Source organism: Natator depressus, chromosome 14, assembly GCF_965152275.1.
Source record: "Natator depressus isolate rNatDep1 chromosome 14, rNatDep2.hap1, whole genome shotgun sequence".
In the NCBI taxonomy this organism is placed as follows: domain Eukaryota; kingdom Metazoa; phylum Chordata; order Testudines; family Cheloniidae; genus Natator; species Natator depressus.
In genome coordinates this window covers 41,102,881-41,127,155 of record NC_134247.1, presented here as the reverse complement: position 1 = coordinate 41,127,155, position 24,275 = coordinate 41,102,881, and the positions used below count along the sequence as shown (strand labels likewise).

Below are 24,275 nucleotides of genomic sequence, written 5' to 3'. Positions count from 1 at the left end.
TGTCTTTTTTGTAACTTAAGGTTTTGCCTAGAGGGATTCTCTATGTTTTAAATCTAATTACCCTGTAAGGTATCTACCATCCTGATTTTACAGGGGTGATTCCTTTACTTCTGTTTACTTCTATTTCTATTAAAAGTCTTCTTGTAAGAATACTGAATGCTTTTTCATTGTTCTCAGATCCAAGGGTTTGGGTCTGTGGTCACCTATGCAAATTTGTGAGGATTTTTACCAAACCTTTCCCAGGAAGTGGGGTGCAAGGGTTGGGAGGATTTTGGGGGGAAAGACGTGTCCAAACTATGTTTCCCAGTAAACCCAGTTAGAGTTTGGTGGTGGCAGTGGATATTCCAAGGACAAAGGATCAAATTAATTTGTACCTTGGGGAAGTTTTAACCTAAGCTTGTAAAAATAAGTTTAGGAGGTTTTCATGCAGGTCCCCACATCTGTACCCTAGAGTTCAGAGTGGGGGAGGAACCTTGACAAAGGGGTATCTTGGAGAGGGAAAGGATTGGAGATCTGTGTCTCTGCGGTGCTCCAACTATAAACTTTTCTCAAAGGCCTTGCAAACAGACTGAAAACTGTGATTGGGTTTGTTGTGTGCCATGACCAGACCCATTGTATCTTCAATAGGTCCACTTTTAACAACCTTTGCCTATTGTGGGTTGTAGTTTTGGCTAAAAAAATATTGGATTTGCACATTGGTTGGTTTCCCTTGATCAGGAGACAGCTTTTGATCAATGCCGGGAGTATTCCATGAAATGTCGGACTTGATCAGATGCAGCATTCAGAAGGTTATTGAAAGTTACCTAGAAACAGAGAAATGCAATAAGTTGAGTGGCTGCAGGGTCTTGTTTTGTTTTGCCAATAATGTATCCTGTTCATAATTTTCCATTTTCTCTGTATCCAGGTTGCCTTAAATCATCGTGACTGTGTTACACTCAGTGCATTTTTTTGTTATTTTATCCCCCTCTCCTGTCATCTAGATCAAGTTACACTGAGATGAAGGGTCTTTCAATCTGCCACAGCTCCATAGCCAGCTCCTCTCTACCTGATTTCATCATTTTCTTCATTACATTTTGTGTTCACAAGCTGGAATCAGGTAGGAATGTCCGTGGCTTCTGCTGCTGCTTACAGGATTTATTCATTCGTATGATTTCTACAATTTATGATGGGTTCCCTGAACCACTGAACCTAACCCTTCTGCCAGCCTGGGCACCCCCTTGGGAAAAATTAGCAGATGCTCCACACCCACTGGCAGCCAAGCTCCCCCCGCCTCGCCTCCTCCCCTCTTCCCATTCTGAGCGTGCCATGTCCCCGCTCCTCCCCTCCCTCCCAGCGCTTCTCCCACTGCCTAACAGCTGTTTGGTGGTGCTTTCCATGAGGGAGGGGGAGGAGCGGGGATGCAGTGCGCTCAGGGGAGGAGTCGGAGAAGAGGCAGGGCAGAGGCGGGGACTTGGGGGAAGGGTGGAATGTGGCTGGGGAGGGGGCGGGGCTAGGGTGGGAAAAGGCGGGGTGCACGGGGAATTTGTGGAAGGCTGTGGAATTGGGGTTGGGCGAGGGCGGTTCAGGGGCGGGGCCGTGGGAGGGGGAGTCGAGCACCCACAGGGCAGAGGAGAAGTCTGCACCTATGCAGGGACCTCCATTGGCCCTCCTCCTCACAGGCATCCCATAAACTTACAGGAAAACAAATCCATCGACAGCCCATTGTTTCTTGCTTAAGAGTCATCAGGTTCCTGAAGTACCCTTAATGGCCCTCACTTGGCATAACCACATTAGTAACAGTAACATCAGTTTACACTTCATATTTCTAACTTCAGACATAGAAATGAGACATGCATACAAATAGGATGAACACATTCAGCAGATTATATCCTTTCCAAGGGTATGTCACGTAACTGGAAATGCTTTTTCAAAATTTGTCATGTCGTATTCATAAGCATATTTCCATAAAGAATATGGAGTGCAATGTAACACTATTTAACTCCATTATACAAAACTGAACAAAAATCAGCACAAAGTCCCAAGCGTCTCAACATCAGTAAAAAATAAATGAATTCTTATGAGCTGGGCGAAATCTTGTTTTGGATTGAGTTGACCTTGTTCAAATTGGTGTGTGAATGCAGCCTTTCACTGAACATAGCTGTAAAAGGGAGTAAAGTGGCCACACCTAAAACAAGGCTAAACAGAGTCTGCGCAGAGGCTAGGGCTATATTAGAGCGGCACAGCTGTACCGCTGCAGCTGCGCCACTGTAAAGTCTTGTGTAGCTGCTCTATGTATAATTAAACCACCCCTAATGAGCAGCGGAGGAGACATTCTCTTGCTGATACAGTGCTGTCCACACCAGCGCTTTTATCGGTGAAATTTATGTCGGTCGGGGGGTGACCTGCCCGACAAAAGTTTGACCCGCAAAAGTGCTAGTGTAGACCACACCTAGCACTGTGGATGTGTTGGGTGTGGGGAGGAGGTGACAAAGACAGGGAGGAGGTTTTCCACTGGGTATTGTGACCCAGTGAGTGTGGGAGTGTGAGATTTGAGAGAGCTAACACACAGAACTGACAGAAGACAAGAACAGAGAGAGAGAGGCGGAGACAAAAAAAGCAAAGAAGTCAAGCAGGAGCTGTGACCACAGTGCAATGCTGGGAAAAGCGACAGAGAGAACTTCTGAGTCTGTTGGCTAGGAAGGCTTGGGGCTGGAAGCTACAAAACTGCTCCTTTCGCTTTTGGTTCCTCCTGCATTTGGAGAAGCAGGACTTGGTACATTCCTAGTAAATAAAAAAGATTGCAGCAAAGAGAATACCAGGCTCTATCAATGTCTACTTCCAACAGGCCCCAAAACTGGACTGGCTGCTGAGGTTGAAAAGGGGTAACAATACAGTAAAATGTCTCCCTGGGCCTTCAGGATTCATAACTACACCTCATCCATCCAGTTTCTTAATATGGCCCTCCTTGAGTGTCCTCAACATGCTCGTTTTCTTCTCAGAACCCTCATCAGCTTGGACTGTGCAGGCGCAGATTCCATAGGAACCAGGGGGCAAAGGAGTTCTTGTATTTAAGACTTTTCATTGAAGGTCTCCTGGCCACCTGTCTGTCCCCCATTTTAAAACTGGGGGGGGGAGGAGGGAGTATTAGCTCAAACATCCCAGCTGACTTCACAGAGCTCATGAGCAAAGTACTCCCTGTGAGCTGCAAGTCATGCAAGTGGTTGACTATAGGAAACCTTCTCTTCTTTCTCTCTATTGATACCAGTCGAGCAGTCTCGGAGTGAAGCAGGGGCTCTGTGGAAAGGCCAGTAATGAGGTCATATAACAGAAGACTGTATCGGACACAAAAGGAGGCAGAAATGAAGTAGCACAATCTGACATCTGCTAATATTTAAGTGCTTTGTTTGGCAACCTTAGCTCCTGATTGAGTAAAGCAGGGATTCTCAAACGAGTGGTCATGACCCCTTGGGGGTTGCGAGGTTATTACATGGGGGTCACGTGCTGTCAATCTCCACCCCCAAGCCCTACTTTACCTTCAGCATTTATAATAGTATTTGTTTAAAAGTTGTGTTTTTCATTTATAAGGGAGGTCACGCTGAGAGGCTTGCTGTGTGAAATGGGTCACCAGTACAAAAGTGTGAGAACCACTGGAGTAAAGCATTTAAGCTTATGCTTAAAGTTAAACACATGCTTAAGTTTCCTTCCTAAAGAAAGATTCTTTCCTGAATGGTACCCTAATAATGTTCTTTAACTTAGTTTATATGTTTTCTAACATTCAAAAAACTTAAACTGTTTCAAACAGAAAGCAATGATTTGAAATGTTTGCAAATGCAAATTAATTCTGTCTGGAGCTGCTTGTAAGGGTAATGGCAGAAAGTATTTCAGCTGCCATTAAAACGAATATAAATTGTGGTTATCCAAATGCATTGTTTGTTGTAAAATTCATATATAAATTCAGGACACATCCTAGCCAATGACCGAGCACTGCAATAGAGACATAGGAAATACACACAAAGAGATTCCAATTTATGAGTGTCATTGATTAAAAGGGAATATGATGTACATTTACTTTATTTGTTTTATCTTCTTTGTGCGTTTGGCAGCTCGGTTCACAGTGATTGGACCTGATCACCCTGTCACTGCCATTGTGGGTGAGGACATTGTGTTACCCTGTCACCTGTTCCCCAGGATGAGCGCAGAGAACATGGAGGTGAGATGGTTCCGATCTGAGTTCACTTCAGTGGTGCACCTGTATCAGCATGGGAAGGATCAGTATGGGCAGCAGATGCCAGAATATCATGAAAGGACGGAGCTTTTGAAAGCCGGCATCATGGTTGGAAATGTTGCCTTGGGGATTGTGAATGTCAGACCCTCTGATGAAGGACAGTACCACTGTTTTGTTCAAGATGGTATCTTTAATGAAGAAGCTGTATTGGAACTGAAGGTAGAAGGTCAGTAAAATGTGTCTGTAAAAGTCCACAAAAGTACTTAGGCACCTAACTCCCCATGTCAGACACCGAAGTCCAAAATTCAGGTGCCCACGAAATCCTCCAATTAGTCATTAAATGAGATCCTAAATTAGTCATTGGACCAGAGAGAGAGAGTGAGAATAATCTGGAGGCCAATGATCAGGGCTCTCACGTGTTAGAAGGAGACCCAAGGTCTAGTCCTCCTTCTCCAATGACTGCAAATAATTATTTGTCCTAAGTGAAACAGCTTCAGCAGGAGAGAATGAAAGAGCTCCACATCAGAATATCCCAGAGCCCAGTGGTCAGAGCACACTCATGGGCAGTAGGAGATCCCTGTTCACATCCTTTCCCCCCCATTAAGCAGAGGGGGTAGTTGAACCAGGGGTCTCCCACATTGTCAGCAAGTGCTGTAAAAACTGGGACAAAAATTCTATGGGAGATACCAGCACCAGTGCAGATTGTAAAAAGTGGCTTAGGTGACTGACTCCAGGAGAGTGTGCCAGGCTGTGGGTCACAAGCACAAATAGGGGCCTCGATCCAGCCTGGGTTCGGACCGCTAGGATACACCTTTCCTATCAACATCTGTTCTGGGCAGTTTTAGGCAGCTTCCTCCCTAGATGCTGGATTTTGTGGATCCCATTCTCAGGCACTGATCTCTCCCCTAACTCGGGCTTTGTGGATTCCAGTGGTTTTCTAAGCATCTTAAAAGTTAGGCCACTATTGCAACACCAGTTCTCTTTGTGGAGTTGGGCCTGAGTGTTTATCATTTTGCAAATTGTTACCCTTAAATCCCCTTTCACTTCCCTGTTTCCCCTATCAGCAGTGCTGGTGTTTGTGCCTTGGGAACATTTCAGCCTCTGCACAGGCTTTCTGTCCAAATGAGGGAATGGACAATATCCCTAGACATTAGGGAGTTGCTCATCCCCAGAAGACCGAGACACCCACAAATAGTGGGTTTCATTTTATCCCAGGGGCGAGGGAGAGCCTCACTGGATATTTAGCAATAGCAGCAGCTGGTTCTTAGTTCCTGGTCCAAGCTCAGTTTCTTTTAGAGGCCGAATTCTGTCCCTCCTTTAGAATTCAGGAAGAAAATGGAGAATGCCTAACGTGTTTCCTATGGCAACGGGTTAGATCTCTGACTCGCTTTGCACAAAACAGCCAGAAGAGGAGATGATGGTGCCTAAACCAGCCAATGGGAAATGTCAACCACAGAGGTGTGGCTTAAGCCCTGGCCCCGCACTGACAGACGGACAGCTAAGTGCAGGCTGCAGGGAGGTGCCTGTCTCTACTGGTGATCCGTGAATGGGAACCAGACAGCACAGACGCATAAGTCATTTCTTCAGGGCTGGATTAACGCTGGGGCTTTAGGGGCTGCAGCCCCAGGCTAAGGGGGAGCCCTGCAAAAAGATCTCTGGGCTGCCAAAGTCCAGATCATTTTGCAGGGGCGCCCAGGCTGCAGCCCATAAAGCCCCTGTGTTATCCAGCCCTGCCTGGCAGGGCCGTGGAGGCAGCTCCATGTGCTGCCATTCCCCACTCTCCGCTGGGCTGGAGCTGTGAGCACTGGCTCACAGCAATCGGGGAGGGAAGCTCCGTCCACGCACTGCCCTCGCCTGCAGATGCTGTCTCCCCCCCATCTCCCATTGTCCAGGAACCACACCCAATGGGAGCTGCGGGGGCGGAGTCTGCAGGTGAGAGCAGGATGCGGAGCCACCTGCCCCACCCTCTGGGGCTGCAGCCAGGGGTATGCCGGCAGCTTCTGGGAGCAGCGTGGGCCAGGGTAGGCAGGGAACCAACCCCCTGCCCTAGCCCTGAGCCCCCTCCTGCACCCTCACTCCCGCTCAGACCCCAACCTCCTGCCCTGAACCCCCTCCTGTGCTCCAAACCCCTTGGCCCCAGCCTGGAGCCCCCTCCTGCACCCCAAAGCATTCATCTCCAGTCCCACCCCAGAACTCGCACCCCCAGTCAGCACGCACCCCTTCCCACACCCCAACCCTCTGACCCAGCCTGGAGCCCCTTCCTGCACTCTGAACTCCTCATTTTGGCCCCACCCCAGAGCCTAGGGGAAGCCCCGAGCCTCTGCCCGCCCCATGTGATCATTTTGTTTTAAATTAGGATGAAGACTTTATACAGGGAGGGGCCCCACAAAATCTGATAGCCCTGGGCCCACAGAAGAGTTAATCCGGTCCTGCATTTCTTGCGGGAATTAATTAGGTGCCTGCCCCATTCCACACGAAATAACCAGAGGAGGAGGTGCCCACCTTATAACTTTTAGCCCAGTGGTTAGAGCACTCAGCTGGGTTGAGGAACACCCAGCTTCAATTCCTCTCTTTCTGCAGGGTGGAGAAAGGAATCAAACAGGATCATCCATCTCTAAGGAGAGTGCTCTAAACACTGAGCTATGGGAAATCCTAATGTGAGGCTCCCTCAGTCTCTACTGTTGAAGTTGTTCCAGGTTGGATAAATAATGAAAGGGTGATTGGAGCAGGGGGACTGGACCCAGCGTTTTCCACCTCCCAGGGGAGTGCACTAACCTCTGGGCAACAGAGCCTCTCTCTCTGGCCTAGCGACTATTTAAGTATTTGTACAAAACAGAACAGTCATTGGGCCAGAGAGAGAGAGGCAAGATTTTTCTGTGTCATAATCCTTCACTTTATCTGTTCATGCTAAGAAGTTACAGGTTAAATATTCAATGCCACCCTTCACTGCAGGTATAAATTGATCTCGGGTGGGACAGTAGTGAAAAAAGGACATTTTTCCTCACCTCAATTACAATCAAAACAGAAACTTTGTTCAGCGAGAGTTACAATTGCACCAGGACCCACTGCACCAACTCGAACACCGCTGGTGAAAAGGAATGTGCTCCGTCAGCCACAGCTTTTGGACCTGAATTAGTTCGTGGAAGACATATGGCCTGTGTGATGCAGGAGGTCAGACTGGATGATCACAGTGGTCCTTTCTGGCCTTAAAAAAATCTATTGGCTCTGTGAACATGAAACCTTCAAAGCCTAGAAATCAGAAATCCAAGAGAAATTCTTTTGCATTCCTTGCCCATTTCACATCCCCTACTAAGCTGCAGATTACACACTCCCACGCTCTGCAAGGCTTTCACTTCCATCTCTGAGGCCGCAGGCCTGCAAAATGCTTAACAAGTACTTAAGTTTCATTAAAGTCAAGTTTCCTGTTTCTACAAATATCAGTCATAAAGAAAGTGTATTCAATCATTTTATTGAAAATGTAAACTTTTATATGCTCGGCTGTATATGAATATCATTTAACACTGGTTCATTTTACTCTAGCTTCAGGCTCTGCACCTCAAATCTCTGTTGAGGGTTATCAGGATGGAGGGATCCGAATAGTGTGTCAGTTGGCTGGATGGTACCCAGAGCCCGAGGTGCTGTGGAGAGATCGCAGAGGGCAGCTTTTATCTCCCTCGACTGAAACAAAATCCCAAGATGGACGTGGGCTCTTTGAAATAAAAAGTTCTATCATTATAACAGAAAATTCAAACCAGAATTTAGCCTGTTCGATAAGGAACGCTTACTTCAGCCTAGAAGAGGAACCCTCAACTTTTTATATATCAGGTGAGTTACCACCAAAACCAAACACTGATATCCCAAACTGTGGGGAGAAGAAATAAAATCTAGGTTGCTAAATAATACAAAAGTTAAAATATTTCCTCACAAAAAATACATTAAGTTAAGGTTCAGAACACAATTTAGGGTAAAATACGTTCCAGGGATGTAGTAATTATCCCAGAAACAAGCATTTTTGACAAAGGAAATTCAGAATTAAGGTTAAATTTAAAAGAAATCCAAATGTACTTCTGCATAGAAATGCCCTATGGATATGATTATAATAAAAACATGATGGTTGGTGTTTGAGGTCCCATATAACAATAAACTGGTATTTTATTTATGTCTCTTTCTATTAATGTATATTTAAGCTGAAATTAGATTTCTTTTTCTCATACAGCCACCACAGGGCGGTGTTAAGGTATATTGGGGCCCTTACTGATTGGTTGGACTTTCCGCCTCCTGGTGGTCTGGTGGATCAAGGACTGGGCTCCTTGCCCCAGGGACTATAGAGTGGGAGATGTGATATGCTGTGGTCTCCTCAACATAGAGGAAATTTGTGACTGAGTCTCTGGCTCATGAAGGGTCAGAAGCAAGGCAGGTCCAAGAAAGTCTGGAGCCCTCTGAACAGTCATTTGAGTGTGTCACTCACCAGAAGGTCCACATTTTAATTTGAAATTTGATTTCTCATCCTCTAGCAAACTTCACTCAGGGAAGGGGGTTGCCATAACAACAAAATGCTGTGGGCCTGATCCAAAGCCATTAAAGATGTTAATAGGATTTGGATCAGTTCCTTCGTACCCATTTAACAGATCAGTTCCTTTGCCAGCTGACGTGAAGAGTATTTTAATATTTATCTGCCCCCCCCAATAATTATTTATTTCCACTCTTAAATCGTCAGATTTTCTTTTACTATGGAAATTTCTTGCTGTTACAAAAGTTTTTTAATTTTACTAAAATGTAAGTTTTCTGTTGGGAAATGTAATGATTACCTATAATTTCTCTTCCTAAATGTTTTAACTGTAGCATTAATGTCATGAAAAGAAGGAGGCACTTTCCCCTGAGTTGGCTCCTGAGTTGGATGATGGGTTCAGAAGCACCGGTTATCCAACAGCATGAAGACTGTGCATAAGGACAACCAGAATTAAAATATAAACAAACAAACCCACTAATCATTTTATATATATACATGCTAAGCCATGTGTGCACACACAAAACACCTTAAATGAAAATTGGATTCAAAAGTTAGGAAATACCAGAATTCAGGTTCCCTGTGCATTCTAAATTTGGCCCCTTTGTCTCTATGCACTATGATGCAGTTTCTAATACCATGATTACATACTATTTCCCCTTGCTTCCAAAAGGGCCACTGAACTGCCATACCCATGAGACCATCCTTTCTCTTCCTGGAATTCCCTGCCTCATTCTTTCCACACTTTCCAGCTTGTGAAAGAAATGAGGCCAGGGTCCTACAGGCAACACCCTCCTTCACTGCACAGCCCAGATTCATCCCCAGAGCAGGTGCCTCCAGTGCACTGATTGAGGCAAGAGTTCTGTGGAGGAGGGAGGAATAGTATGTGATCATCTACTTAAAGATTGTGTCATAAGGCATATACACAAAGGGACCAAATTTAGGTTAACATAGGAGCAGCCATACGGGGTCAGACCAAAGGTCCATCTAGCCCAGTATCCTGTCTTCTGACAGTGGCCAATGCCAGGTGCCCCAGAGGGAATGAACAGAACAGGGAATCATCAAGTGATCCCTTGTTGCTCATTCCCAGCTCCTGGCAAACAGAGGCTAAGGACGCCATCCCTGCCTATCCTGGCTAATAGCCATTGATGGACCTATCCTCCAGGAATTTATCTAATCTTTTTTGAACCCTGTTATGGTCTTGGCATTCACAACATCTTCTGGCAAGGAGTTCCACAGGTTGACTGTGCGTTGTGTGAAGAAATACTCCCTTTTATTTGTTTTAAACCTGCCGCCTATTAATTTCATTTGGTTGACCCCGAGTTCTTGTGTTATGAGAAATAGTAAACAACACTTCTTTATCTACTTTCTCTACACCAGTCATAATTTTATAGACCTCAATCATATCTCCCCTTAACCTTCTCTTTTCCAAGCTGAAAAGTTCCAGTCTTATTAATCTCTCCTCATGCGGAAACTGTTCCATATCCCTAATCATCTTTTCTGAACCTTTTCCAATTCCAATATATATTTTTTGAGGCGGAGTGACCACATCTGAAGACCGTGTTCAAGATGTGGGCGTACCATGGATTTATATAGAGGCAATATGATATTTTCTGTCCTATTATCTATCCCTTTCTTAATTAGTCCCAATATTCTGTTTGCTTTTTTGACTTCCGCTGCTTATTGAGTGGATGTTTTCAAAGAACTATCCACAGTGACTCCAAGATCTTTTTCTTGAGTGGTAACAGCTAATTTAGACCCCATCATTGTATATGTATAGTTAGGATTATGCTTTCCAATGTGCGTTACTTTGCATTTATCAACATTAAATTTCATCTGCCATTTTGTTGCCCGGTCACCCAGTTTTGAGAGCTCCTTTTGTAGCTCTTCACAGTCTGCCTGGGTCTTAACTATCTTTAGTAATTTTGTATCCTCTGCAAATTTTGCCACCTCACTGCTTATCCCTTTTTCCAGATCATTTATGAATATGTTGAATAGGACTGGTCCTAGAACAGGCCCCTGGGGGAAACCACGATTTACCTCTCTCCAGTCCGAAAACTGGTTGCACAGTCTCTTTGCCCAACCAAGCTGAGATGTAACCCCACACTCCAGCTCTTTGTCAGATGAGACTCCCCTCTCGCTTCCCCTGTTCCCTGTCTCCCTACTGGTGCTCAGTCTCCTTGACAGGCCTTGTTCTAGTCTGTCCCCCTGCCCCCCTTTCCTCATCTGGTCTCAGTTCTCACTTTTAGTCTTGCCACTCCCATTTCCCTCACTGGTTCCCAATCTCCATCTCCACCTCATTCCCAGTCACAGATTCTCTCTCACTCCAGAACCGGTCTCAACAAGCAGTTTGTTCCAGTCTAGTCCTTCGCCTCCTTCCGGGTCGAGCTTCCCTCCCCCTCTTAAATCCTAGTCAGTCCCCTTCTACCTCCGCTCTGCCTAGACACCAGCAGAGTGAGCACTGAGAGCACAGGAGAGACAGGCCCTCTGATGTCCATTCTAGTGCCCAATCCCGCACCAGCTTGGAGCTGGGAAAGCTCAGCTTTGCCGTTTTATCCTTGACCTGGAGCGTGGGGATGTCACATGTGAAGTCTGGTCAGCAGTAGGGGCTGTGAGGGGATGGAGCATGCTCTGTGAGGACAAAACCTTTGGAGAATTTTACTGTTAAACTCTAAGAACTCTACCGAGAACGCACAAAATTTTTCAGAGGCTTATCACTTGGCCAATTATTGCATGGATTTTCACAGGGAAAGGGCACAAAAGTCACACTCTGCTGAATATCAAGTTTCTGCTCAAAAGCCCGGGGCACTAAAGCTTCTCCTAGAAAAAGTCATCAGATTTTTTTTTTTTAAATGTCAAAACAATGTGTTATTCTCTAACCTCCTTCTCAGAAACATTGGAACCATTTTGGCTGAAACTTGTTTTAAAAAAAAAAAAAAAAATTTCAGCCTGAAGCAGATGCCCAGCATGGAACTTTTCTGCCCAGATGACTCAAGTTTGGCAAAGTTAGTGAGCAACTGAAAAGAAGGCCCTATAATGGGAAGGGTGGAGCCACCTTGATAACAGGTGATGTGACCAGGCCCACTTATTTATGCCGGCAGAGGTGGGGGGAGGGGGGCGATGTGGGTCACGTGAAGGCCTCGCGTCGGCACGACATGGTCCACGCAGGCTCCTCCCCATTTTCCCCCGTGGCCCATACGGGCCCCCCCACTTTTCTGGCAGTGCCCCCCAGGCCCTTTTTTCTACTGGTGCCTCTGTATGCTGGAGAGGGGAAGACGGAGACAGGGAGAGTCTGGTAGCACTTCACATAGTATTTAATACACCATTCAATACTGTCAAAAGTGTGTGAGCAGAACCTCGCTTTAAATTGGTTTCTGCCCATTTTTATCTTGCAGGGAGCAATTTTTCCCACGCTTTTTTCAAACAAACCCTGATGTAATACATTTTTCTAGAATAAAAGTGTACACTATTTGTCATTCCAAACCATAGCATAGTGTTTGTTATTTCCAAACTGATGTGGGCTTTGTGTTTCAGATTTCTTTTTCCCAAGAATGTCTCCTTGGCTGGTGGTTTGGAGTGTGACTTTGGTGATTTCGTTGGTGTTCGTCAGCCTTACTCTTTTTCTGCTCAAATTAAGAGGTAAAGCTGGAATGGGGAAAATACCGTGTAATCAGAATGAGATTTTCTCTGTAGAAAAGACCGTTTAGACTTTTCTACATGAGAAAGTTACATTAGCTTAAGGTGTGAAATTAAATGGATTTTGTTAAAGCAATGCAAACCTCTGTGTGGACACATCAATTTAAGTGGAGTTTATTTCAGGCTAATGTAAACCTGTTCCTATTCATCTTAAAATAAGCCTACACTTGGTTTGCACCAGTTTAATTAGATTGTCAATGGAGTCTGAGGGAGTTAGGTTCCCAACTTGCACTGTAATTCAATGTGGTTGGGGGGGTTTTAAGTACCCTTGGCTCGAACGAAAATCCTTGTCTTATGAAGTTTCTGCTGTTTAATTCTAGTGTGTTCAAAAGATTATTACAGTATTAAGGAATGGCTTGTTATTTTGTTATGCAAGGCTCCATCCAGGAATGCCAGTACACAGAGTCTTCCAAATTTTTCTTTTTTTTTCACTTTGTTTTAGTGTGTGAGCAAATGTTCAGTCTTGGGGAAGACAGGCTGTGGTGTTGTTAGTTTGGGGTTCTGCAAAGTTTCAGGAAGAGGGAACTGAACAAGGAGAGTTTTTGCTCATTGTCTTGATCTCAGGTTAGAGTCAATTCTTGAGGTATCAAATCTTGAGATTCTCTAGGAACCAAATGTCATGGATCCACACTCCAGCTCTTAAACAGTCAATTGGAGGAATCCCTTCAGTTTGCCATACATCCAAAGGATCTCACTCTTCCTTCAGAGTAAGCCTCACAGCCTCATTGTTACCCGGGGTTCTTTCAACCCAAAGCTCTTGGTAACTTTTACTCTGTGCAAGGTGGTGTCAGGAAATAAATCAGGGGAGACACGGCCGTCCAGCTGAGAGACGGCTGGCACAAACAGGACAACACGAGTGCTTTCACTTAAAGCTAAACTTTACTTAGTCTCGAGCACTTATACACACGTCCGCAACAGGTTAGTAAAACACCCCCAACCCTTGATAATTACCGAAGCTGAGTGTGGCTCTCGAGTGGCACAGCGGCAGCCCGTCTGCCGGTGGGAAACACAAGATGCATCCAGAGAGAGAGTCCAGTCCTGAAGAGTCCCCCTACCTCAAACTTTTCCCCCTTATTTATACATTAGTAATAGAATGACTTGTCCCTTAAAGCAAACTTGTTAAGTAAGCAGTTTCACTGGTCAAGCGAGAGGTTCCTTCTGATTGTTTAACCAGGTATGGGTTTTTCCAGAGTTTGCAGCCTTGAGGCCCAAATAGACATTCCTGGGGCACATCCTGATCTTCTAAGATGCATGTATCAGCAACTTCAACACAATTCTTATCAGGAAGGACACAGGGTCAAGCTGCCCTCTCTGTGGCACCCAACCCCCCCCCCCCCCCCCGGTTAAACTGAGACTGCTGAATGGCCAATTTACAGCCTGCTGACTTGGCTGCTTTTAGCAATAAGCCATAGTGGTTTTAGGCACTTTACTGGTTTGCCAAAGTCTCCCCGTACATCATCACCTGCTTAACTGAGCCTCTGGGCTCCAGCACTCGGGTTTGCACACCAAGAGCTTTCCCCAGCTAATCTACACTTAGACAGACTCCTGAACAGAGGCTGGTATGCTCTTCAGGAACTTATGTGCCACAGCAAGCTTTTGCAGTGACATGAAACAGCCTTCTCAAAACAGAGTTGGATTTATTAGTCAACTGGTATCAATTCTTGGCGTTCCCTGGGAACCAAGCCCTTGTGCTAGGTGAAGTTCTTGAAAGAAACGATTGTCTGTGTGCTGTTTGTGACCATCTCTGTTCTAGGCCAGGTCTATGTGTAAATAAATCAAATTACACTGAGAAAGTACCCACACTCTGTGTCACTGATTTCTCCTGCACTGGGCACCCAACCTGCAAGTCCCTGGAGAGCTGGAATGGCTTGGTAGAGCAGCATCATTATTATTACACAAGGACTCATAATGAAAAGATCCTTTTAAATCTAGACAGGTTTCAGAGTAACAGCCATGTTAGTCTGTATTCGCAAAAAGAAAAGGAGTACTTGTGGCACCTTAGAGACTAACCAGTTTATTTGAGCATAAGCTTTTGAAAGCTTATGCTCAAATAAATTGGTTAGTCTCTAAGGTGCCACAAGTACTCCTTTTCTTTTTAAATCTAGAGTCACTGAAAAAGTCCCTACATAATTTTATTTATATTTTCTTTTTTAGGGAAACATCTCAACACTATCGGTAAGTTCCGTTTTCTCCTGGTAGAACCAATGTTATGCTCTGAAAGATTTTTGAATAAATGTGACAATGTCAAATTGAAAATCATAAGTAATACTAATTGCATAACTTATTGTATCGGTAATGGGTAGGAAGCCAGTATTGGACATGTGTCTTCAGGAGGCAGCATGGAGTGGGTGACTGGGGGGACTGTGCACTTGATGCCCATGGCAGAAATGGCTCCATGCCAGCTCCATAAAAGAATTTCTGAGAGGGGCTGGTGGCAGCCCAGGATCGAAGTGAGGATGTGGTCACCCGGGTCAGGATTCTGTGCACTGAGTGCCCACAGCCCTGGCACGTAGGTGACGCATGTGAGTTATAAGTGTGACCTTTCACCCAGCTCAAGGCTAGCATAAAGGCCACTGAGAGAATTTGGGCTGCCTTCTGCCTTTCCTTATAGAGCTGCACCTGATCAGACCCCTAATGCAACTACACCAGTGTGAAAAGTGACTTGCACTGGTGTGGCTTATCCTGTGTCCAATCCCTAGTACCTGTACTGATGTAAAACAATGCACAGTAGAGAGGCCAATTGATCAATGATTGGGGGGCAGGCAGTGGTTAATTTCACCCAGGAGATGCTTTTACAGGATGTCCTTTTATTCCTGTTTATTTAGGTAAACTTCAAGGAGACCTAGGTAAGGGCATTTTTCTCTCTCTCTGGTGCAGCCTTTTCTGTGTTGATGAATCCTATTGATGCTGAATTTGTCTGGCTTAATTCTCATCCCCCATCTATGTGTTTGCTTTCAGAGTGGAGGAGATCCCTAAGCGATGCAGGTAATTACAACTCATAGTTCATCAATGGGAGATCCTGCTCCCTTTCACTGCACCAAAAACAATAAGGAAAATGTAATATAATATTGTCCCTGTTCAGAGAAGACAGAGTCCTGAGGTTCAAAGGAGGGAGAGGAAAGGACTACCACAACCTGCCCTCCTTACACATTGCTCCCATGATTCTGGAAATGATCCCTGCTCCAAGTGACTGAGCAGTTATTGTCTGTTAGGATCCCAGCCCTGGTGTCAGGTAGAGGAACAAGAGTGACCAGCTCCAAGAGTTCAAACCAAGGAGTCACTCCACTCAGACTTCAAATTCTGCATCTTTTCTCTTCTCTCCTTTTTCCTCTCTCCACCAAATCCCAACTTTCTGCTGTTTTTAACCATCCTTTCCACCTTCTCCTTCATGAAATTAATGTCCAAACCCTCTTTCTCCTCTCCCCACCCCTAACTTCCTTCTCTTGTAGAAGCTCCTTGTTTCTAAATCAAAATCCCAATTTTAAAAACTGAAATCTGGACTGATAATTCTCTTTGGCTGGCCCTGATGACTAGCTACAGAATTTTAGTTAAGGATCTATTGAATCTTGTCATTATCTACAGAGCTCCAGATATGTGGCAGGATGGAACAGGCATCATGCTGGCATCAACAAGAGAGAGCCAAGGTTTTAAAATGAAGTGAGGGAGGGCTCATCAGGGAGAAGATAATTGTGACCATGTGAATGATATGAGTGGAAATCTACTGGGGCTTCCCTATGATTCCAGAGTCTCTAGTCTCCATCAGGGGAAGAGCAGGATGAGAAACATTCAGAGTCTCAGTCTCTGCTCAACAAAACTTCTTGCTCTGTCACCTCCCTCAAGAGTGACTCTCCTCTGCACTGTGCTGACATCTCAGAGCTGCTCCCCATTCAGAGCCGGGTACATCCTGGAGGCAGGAGATTCCCTGAGTCACTCTCCAGTTGGGGCAGATTCTGTCACTGATCCCATCAAACCCTCCCCCAGGGCCGAGCTCTGCCCCCTCACGCTCTGATTCTCTCTCCCCAGTGATTGTGACCCTGGATCCAGTCACAGCTCATCCCTGGCTCATCGTGTCTGAGGATGGGAAAAGTGTGAGATGGAGAGACACGCGGAAGCGACTGCCCGACAACCCTGAGAGATTTGACACTGCGCACTGTGTGCTGGGCTGTGAGGGATTCACCGCGGGGAGACATTGCTGGGAGGTGGAGGTGGGGGATGGGCGATACTGGGCAGTGGGGGTGGCCAGAGAGTCTGTGGGGAGGAAGGGGGGGATCAGCCGTAGCCCTGAGGGGGGGATCTGGGCTGTGGAGCAGTGGTGGGGGGGTCAGTTCCGGGCTCTCACCACCCCTGAGACCCCCCTGCCCCGGCGCCGGGCCCCCAGGAGGATCCGGGTTTGTCTGGACTGTGGCCGGGGACAGGTGACATTTATCGATGCTGGTGACGAGGCCCCGATCTTCACTTTCCTGCCGGGCTCCGTCCCTGGGGAGAGAATCCGCCCCTGGCTCGGGGTGGGGCTGGGATCCCGGCTCCGCCTGCGTCCCTGAGACCCAGAGCAGAGGGGGAACCGGAAATCAGCCTTTCTAGCCTCACGGCTCCCAGTCTCTATGACCTTGGAGGACTCCCATCTACCCAGACCCTGGCCCCTCATCTTTATGACCCCTGGAAGCTCCTCCCCCTCCCTCCCTGCAGATCCAGGCATGGGAGTGGGAGGGGGAAGAACCCCTGGGGCTGCAGGAGGGGCAGAGGGGCCCTGAGGGGCAGAGGTGGGGGCTGGGCAGGGGGCAGAACGAACAGCTGGGCTGGGGACAGGCGGGGCGGGGGGCAAGGACCCAGCATGAATCAATCAGGGTTTGGGGGGTTGGGAGAAGCTGGAAGCTCTGCAGCAGCTGGGAGCATTTTGTGCAGATCTGTGGGATTAGATCTCGCTGGGGCAGCAAGAGGGGAAGGCAGAAAATCAGGGGAAAGAAGGGAGCAGCCAAGGGGGATGATCTGTGGGAGGGAGGGGAGGAGAGTGGGAAAGACACAGGAAAATAAACAGGAATCACAAGTGAGGGCTAGAAAAAAATGCTGAGTAGAAAAGGAGAGTATGAAAGAAAAGGGAGAAGGAAAGGGAACCTGAGAGGGACAGAGGGATTTATGATGTGTTACTGAAAGTGAAACTGTAACTCATTAATTCCCTATATTAATTCCTGGGCATTGGTGCTATTTTAGTGCCATTAAGCAAACTGCTCTGAGTAGCTGTGGATCTTCTTACAATATGCTGTGGTCATTAAACTCTGTCTTAGCTCCTTTTACTTTCCTGCTTTCCACCTACTTATTGTAAAATAAAAACACTACAAACAATTCTTGTTTCCTTCACCTTAATGTCCCAGCTGTAATTGTTGTCGGCAGCTCAAGAACGTGAGGTCCAACCTCAGGGCAGTTACAAAGCCGAGCGCAAACCCCCCACTGGTTGTCTGTTCTGTATTTTGATTTCACTCACCAGGTATCAACCGTGAACCCCTCAAGCACTAAAACAGCCTTAACATGGGCAGTGGGTGAAGCTTCCCCTGGGGGAGGCTAGTTCCCTGTCCCACCTCTTGCACCCCCATTCCACCCCCGTGCCCCCCCCAGGCCCTGTCCCCACTTCACCGCAGGCCCTGCCCAGCCACCACCATTCACTGCATCACTCTCCTGCCCGTGTGAGGGCAGCGTTGATAAGGGATGCGGCAAGGGGGGAGGGCTCTTGACGGGAAGGAGGGGTGAGGAGGGATGCGGAGCAGTTTGGGGGTCTTGCAGGCAGGGGATGGGTGAGAGGAGGGACACGGCAATGTGGGGGTCTCACGGGGCGGTGGAGTAGAGGAGGGACATGAGTGAGGTATGGGGAGCCTCACAGGCAAGGGGATGGAGGAGAGGAGGGACACAGTGAGTGATGGGTAGAGGCATCTTGCGGGTACGGGGGTGGATGAGAGGAGGGACAGGGTGCGCTGGGCAGTCCTGCGGGGAGGGTGGAGGAGAGGAGGGACACAGTGACCCGTGGGCTGGGAGATCTTGCAGGGGCTGGGAGATGAGGAGGGATGGGGCAAGTGGCAGTTGGGGGGGGGGGATTTTGTTGGGGGGGTGAAGGAAAGGAGGGTCATGGAGAGCAGTGGGGGAAGGATCTCACAGGGGATGGGGTGGAGGTGAGGACGCACACGGTGAGCAGCGGGCGGGCGTTTCACAGGGGGGGGTGAGGAAGTATGTGGTGAGTGGCAGGCGGGGGGGGCGGTCTCGCAGGGGTGAGGAGGGATGTGGCAGGCAGGGCCCTCTGAATGAGACACCCATGTGGAAAGTTGGGGGTAGTTAATTCAGATAGGAAAGCAAGACGTGATATGGATAGTATCAGAAACCACCACTGGTAGCTAAACCTGATGGCTAAATTTGACGGGGCTGTTTTTCACACAAACCCTGGCAAAGAGCTATGAAAATTTTGGGGGCGGGGGAACCACGGTTGGAGGGGCACCTGCCCACAGCAAATGATGTCCCTGTCTGGAAGGGAAAAAAAGTAAACTTGTGAGAATGAAGGACAGCGAAGGCTTTGAAATAGGGTTGCCACCACTGAGGTACAAAAAATGAGGATGTCCTCAGGCCATAAGCCTGGCAGTATCTACTGATCACCTTACACATGTCCCAGGGCAGCTACCTCCAAAAAGCATATGCTTCAGTGTTCACAGAATGGGAGGATTAGTTACAGACATTAGGTTTATTATTTTTAATTAAAAGGTATAAAAAGTTCATAATATTGGAAGTCCAAAATGGTATTAATTGTCATAGGAACATAAAGCCATTTCAGATATATGGAACCTTTCAGAGCAGTAACAGGCAATCAATGGTTGCAATTTCAGCTTGCAAGGTACAGCCTGTATCCAGAAACATAATGTAACCATGTCCTTAGCTGTATTCAGTGCAATTGTCATTGATACCAGTGTCATGTGTGTCTAGATAGCCAGATACATATAACCAGTGTTACCGACTCTTGCCATTTTACCATGAGGGTGGCAGTATTTGGTGTTTTTATTCTGAAAGCACAAGCTTCTGGAATCAAATGATTGCTTGAGAATCACAGTTTTCACTAAATATACCAATAAAAAAAATTGTAACTTCTGGTTTTGGAAAAAAAGTGAAAATATGAATCTAATGCACCCCAAAAAATGAAAAGAACCCCAAACATATTTGGTTTTAAATCATAATTCTTTGAGGCATGACGTACCATATGATTTCTTGGGGTTATCACTACTGTATATCTATGTTTAGTTAAAATTACAGTAGAAATTTGCCTGTGAGAGAGATTTCACACAAGAGAGTGTTATTAGGTTGACCCGAGTGGATGGCTGATGTTCAAGGCCCTGCACACTGTTCTAGCTGAGAGTAGAATTTGATGACGAGTCTGGTATCTTTCATACAATCTAGTGTATTTACAAAGTATGTAGGAAGTTCTGTTTCCATTATCTAAGGAGGCACCAAACCATCCCACCCATCCAAAAAAACCTCAGAAATCTTCCTGTGCTCACTGCTCCAAACTCTATCAGTCAACTTGTGACTGGGTGCGCGTGTGCACCCACACACACACACACACACATGCAACACAAAAATTCCAGAGTGGCCTCGGGTCTTCTCTTTGCCATTGTGTCTTGCTCTCATGTGTAACCGTTAACCTGGACAAAGGGAAGCTGCTACATTCATCCGTTTAAGGGGCTTTAAACCAACAATAGGCCAGTGCCCTTAGTGAACACGGGCGAAGTAAGTCAATCGTGAACCAGGCAGCACAATGACATACCTCTACACAGTCTTACCCAAAGTGATGGTGAACTAAGAACAACAAGAGTAATAAAATAAATAACTAAAAGGGGTGAAGCTGCATTTACTGGGGATTAGATAAAAGGGAGAGCAACACAAGCCATCAAACACTGCTTAGGGGATTCTGTGCCACTGCACAGGCACAGAACTCATGTGCCATCCAAAATTTTCTTTTTCTCTGCAGAAAATACATTCTGCCAGCGACATGCTGCAGTTACACCTTTCACCCACCAGGGGCCACTGGGGGGGGCAAGGGGGCAATTGCCTTGGGGTCCAGGAGATTTCAAAGGGCCTGGGGACCCTGGCTGCCACCACTGCTGTGGGCCTGGTAGCGGTGGCTGGGAGCCCCAGGCCATTTGAAATCACCCAGGCGTGCTGCAGGGCTCCTATGTGCACAGGCTGGATGGGTGCAGTGGCAGATTAGGGGGAGGAGAAGCGCCAGACCCCAGCAGGAGATGCGCTGGGCAGGGTGGGGATAAAGGAGAAGCCCTGGACCTAAATTTCCTCTCAGCTACGCCCCTTCCCTGACCCCCACCAAGCCTAGCCCGGACCTGCTCTGGCTGGGGGACAGATGCCCCCGGCCGAGCCACTGGAGATGCTGCGACCGTGGAGAGGCACCTCTCAAGTGGCCCCGAGCTGTTTCGGTGAGAGAGGGCTGGGGGTAGTCCCCGGGGCAGCCAGCACCCCAAACCCTTCATCACCAGCCTGACCCCTAACCCCACATGCACAGCCAGAGCCCTCACCCACCCCGCACTCGAATCCTATGCCCCAGCCCTGAGCCCCCCTGAGACCGCTTGGCCCCAGCCCTACCACACACCTCCATATTGGTGCACATAACAAAAGTCATTGCGCACATGGACATAAAAAATTACAGGGAACGCTGCCACGGACCCCGGCAGAAGCCGCACAGGGTGGGTGGGAGAAGCCCTGGACCCTGGGAGAAGACGTGGGGCTGAAGCCCCCAGTTTGGGACCCCCAGATGCCCTAGCAGCAGAAGCTGCAGGGCTAAAGCCCTGACCCCCCTCTATGCAGAGCTGGCCTGAGTCCCTCTCTCTCCCGTACTCCCAGCATGGAGCTGGCTCTCACGCTCAGACTGTGGAGTAATTCAGCCCAAATTTACTCACCTTGGTATCTCCATTTCCCACATCACCACACAGCCATGAATTGATTTAGCCTAGGAGGCAGGGTCAGCTTTAGCCCCATTTGGCAGGTGGATCTAGGGCACCCAGAGGTGAAGTGACTTTCCCAAAGCTAAGCAGGGAGTCAGTGACAGAGCAGAGAACCAAACCCAGCACCCCCAAGCTTCAGGTTTGTGCCTGAACCACTGGGCCACCCTTCCTACCCGAGGAGGGCGAACCTCCTCTGCCGCTTGGAGTGCATGGGTGGAGGCAGGCCCTAGAGAGAGCCGCCAGGAGGTGGGGAGCAGAGAGAGATGGGTAAAGGGACATGGGTGGGAAGTAAGAAGGGGGAAACATCAGGAAGGGGAGCAAGGACTTAGCCATGGTCTACACTGGGGCGGGGGGGATCGATCTAAGTTATGCAACTTCAGCTACATGAATAACGTAGCTGAAGTCGACGTACTTAGATCGACTCACCGTGGTGTCTCCACCGCGGTGAGTCGACGGCTGCTGCTCCCCCATTGACTCTGCCTGAGCCTCTCGCAGCACCGGAGTACAGGAGTCGAAGGGAGAGAGCTCGGGGATCGATTTATCATGTCTAGACTCCCCAGGGCTTCAGGGCAGGAATTCAATGGGGACTTGGCTCCTGAGAAAATCCCAGCCCATATTTTGAGCCTGGGTGGTCTCTGGGATTTGTGTCTCTGTTAATTTAGTCCTCTGAAAACCACATTCATTGATTCACCACCATGTGACTCCAGTTTCATGTTATGTCCTGTACTACTAATGAATTAATAAACACCAATCACCCTTGGATAATTGAGGTCTCTCTTTAATTACTAAAAAGACTGAACCTGAACTGGTAAGACGTCGGAACATGATACGCTCCCAGTCTCCATTATCACATTTAATTTCCCAGGTGGCTCTCATGTCATCAGCCGATTAGGACCAACAGTCACCTTGGGTTTGGGAGGAAAAATATCCCCCTCCACACTCCACCCAGCCCTCAGAATTAAACCTCCCAATCATCTCTGTTTCTACAGGAGAAAATCCAGGCCCATTTGAAGACTCTGAGGGAAGAGAGAGAAAAGTTCCTGGGATTTAAAGAGATTGGAGAGGAGAAAAGCCGGGAGTATTTGGTAGGTGCCTCCTGTTATTAACTTGTGGAGACGTGGTGAGAGGTCTGTTTGTAGTCAGAGTCCTCTGTGGTCTTGGTGAATGTGGGCATGTCTGTGTTTCTCCATGATCATGGATTTTCTGTGTTAGGTTCATGAGCAGACTCTAAGCTTTCATTTCAGTGAATGAGTTAAATTCTAGCTCTTGTGGCTTTCCCTGTGTCTGTCATTTCTTGCGTTGTTGCATCATTTGATTCTTTTTTTGTTAATAAATTTGTTAGTCTCTATGGTGCCACAAGTCCTCCTTTTCTTTTTTTGCCCTGGAACTTCTCTCTGTGTAATGCTGAGTCCTGCCTCCTGCTGCTCAGGATCTCCATGCTCAGAGGCCATTGATAACACAATGCCCTAACCACGTCAGCCATGGAAACATCTGTTTTCAGAGACATTGGGGAGGAATGAAAAAGGTGTGAGAGAAACTTCTCCCAAGTAACCACAGGGTAGAGTCCAGTTTCAGAAATCTTAGGGTTTGCAAAGAAGTTCTCCCTCCTGCTCACTCAGTGAAAGGATCCCCCAGGCTGCTGCCATGTCCCTGACCAGTCCTTTCCCTGTTGCTTTTCAGAAACAGATAGAAAAGAAGAGGCAGCAAATTGTAGTTGATTTTCAGCAACTGCACCAATTCCTGGAGGAACACGAGCAGCTCCTGCTGGCCCAGCTGGAAAAGCTGGAGAAAGAGATAACGAAGATACAGAATGAAAATATCACCAAAGTCTCAGAGGAGATTTCCTGTCTCAGTGAGCTGATCAGTGAGCTGGAGGGGAAGTGTCAGAAGCCAGTGAGTGAATTCCTGCAGGTGAGACTGAGTTAGAAACATCCCAAATCCCAACACAGGGACAGGACAGTTCCTAAAACATGGGCATGGGAGTCCCGCAGTCAGAGACCACCGTGTAATTCTGTGTGTGCGTTCCTGAAATGTGAATGGCCATTGGTCATTGCAGAGTCACAGACACATAGATATTGAGAGACAAAAGCCCCGTTAGCCCAGTGAATATATAGCAATGTGGTCAGGGCAGGGCCTCTCTTCCCCATATTTGCAAAATCTCTTCCTTGGCATGTTGTGTGTGTGTCAGGTGGGACTGAAATTCTCTGTCTCTCACCCCCCTCCCCCAGGATGTCAGAAGCACCTTGAGCAGGTACGTGGCTCTCTCTCACTCCCCCTCACACTTCACAATGCTGAGAAAGAGCTTGGAGATGATGTTAGCACCGCATCTCCCCAGGGTGCTACAGCAAAATGTGTGGGGAAGGTCACAAGTTGGATACAAATCTCTCTGATCAACTTCATCCTGAGGTTCTCACCCTTGCACAGAAGACTCTGGAATTATCCGTTCAGTGGGAAGGCGTTGGAATGGGGGCAGGGAAGGGGTGGGAAGAGATGGGGCAGGGGTGGGGCCTCATGAAAGGGGTGGAGTGGGGGCGGGGCCAAGGGTGGCAGGGTGGGAGGTGTCAGTAATGTGGCCCTCGGGCCAATGTACTAGTCCTCATGTGGCCCTCGTGGTCATTTGAGTTTGAGACCCGTGGTGTAGGCTCTGTGACCTCTTCCTGTGGACTTTCTATATTGCAGTCTCTGACCCTAGAGGTTACTTTGGGTCTCAAGTCTGGACAGTCAAACCATAGAGAGCATTGTGTGATCACGGCAGAGAAGCCAGTCTCATTGCCCCAGGGATTGTGCAGCCTGTTTGCCAGTGTCCTCTGTGATCCTGTGTCAGACGGCGTCACTGAGACGTGGGGTGAGGGACAGGAACAGCGACCTGCGAATGAGTTGTGGGGGA

The 24,275-nt window shown here is 47.6% G+C and overlaps 2 protein-coding genes across 2 annotated transcripts in view; one reads left to right on the top strand and one right to left on the bottom strand.

Annotated features, from left to right (window-relative positions):
* The window catches only part of LOC141998490 (zinc finger protein RFP-like), a 208,131-nt gene that overhangs the window by 43,091 nt on the left and 140,765 nt on the right, over positions 1-24,275 (bottom strand). The gene's annotated exons all lie outside the window — the stretch shown is intronic.
* Positions 1-24,275, top strand: part of LOC141998588 (butyrophilin subfamily 2 member A1-like) — a 54,577-nt gene that overhangs the window by 8,225 nt on the left and 22,077 nt on the right. The window contains exons 3-5 of the mRNA XM_074971460.1: positions 4,083-4,430; positions 7,745-8,029; positions 12,246-12,350. Of these exons, the coding sequence (XP_074827561.1) occupies positions 4,083-4,430; positions 7,745-8,029; positions 12,246-12,350 (738 nt within the window). The remainder of the gene's footprint in view (positions 1-4,082; positions 4,431-7,744; positions 8,030-12,245; positions 12,351-24,275) is intronic.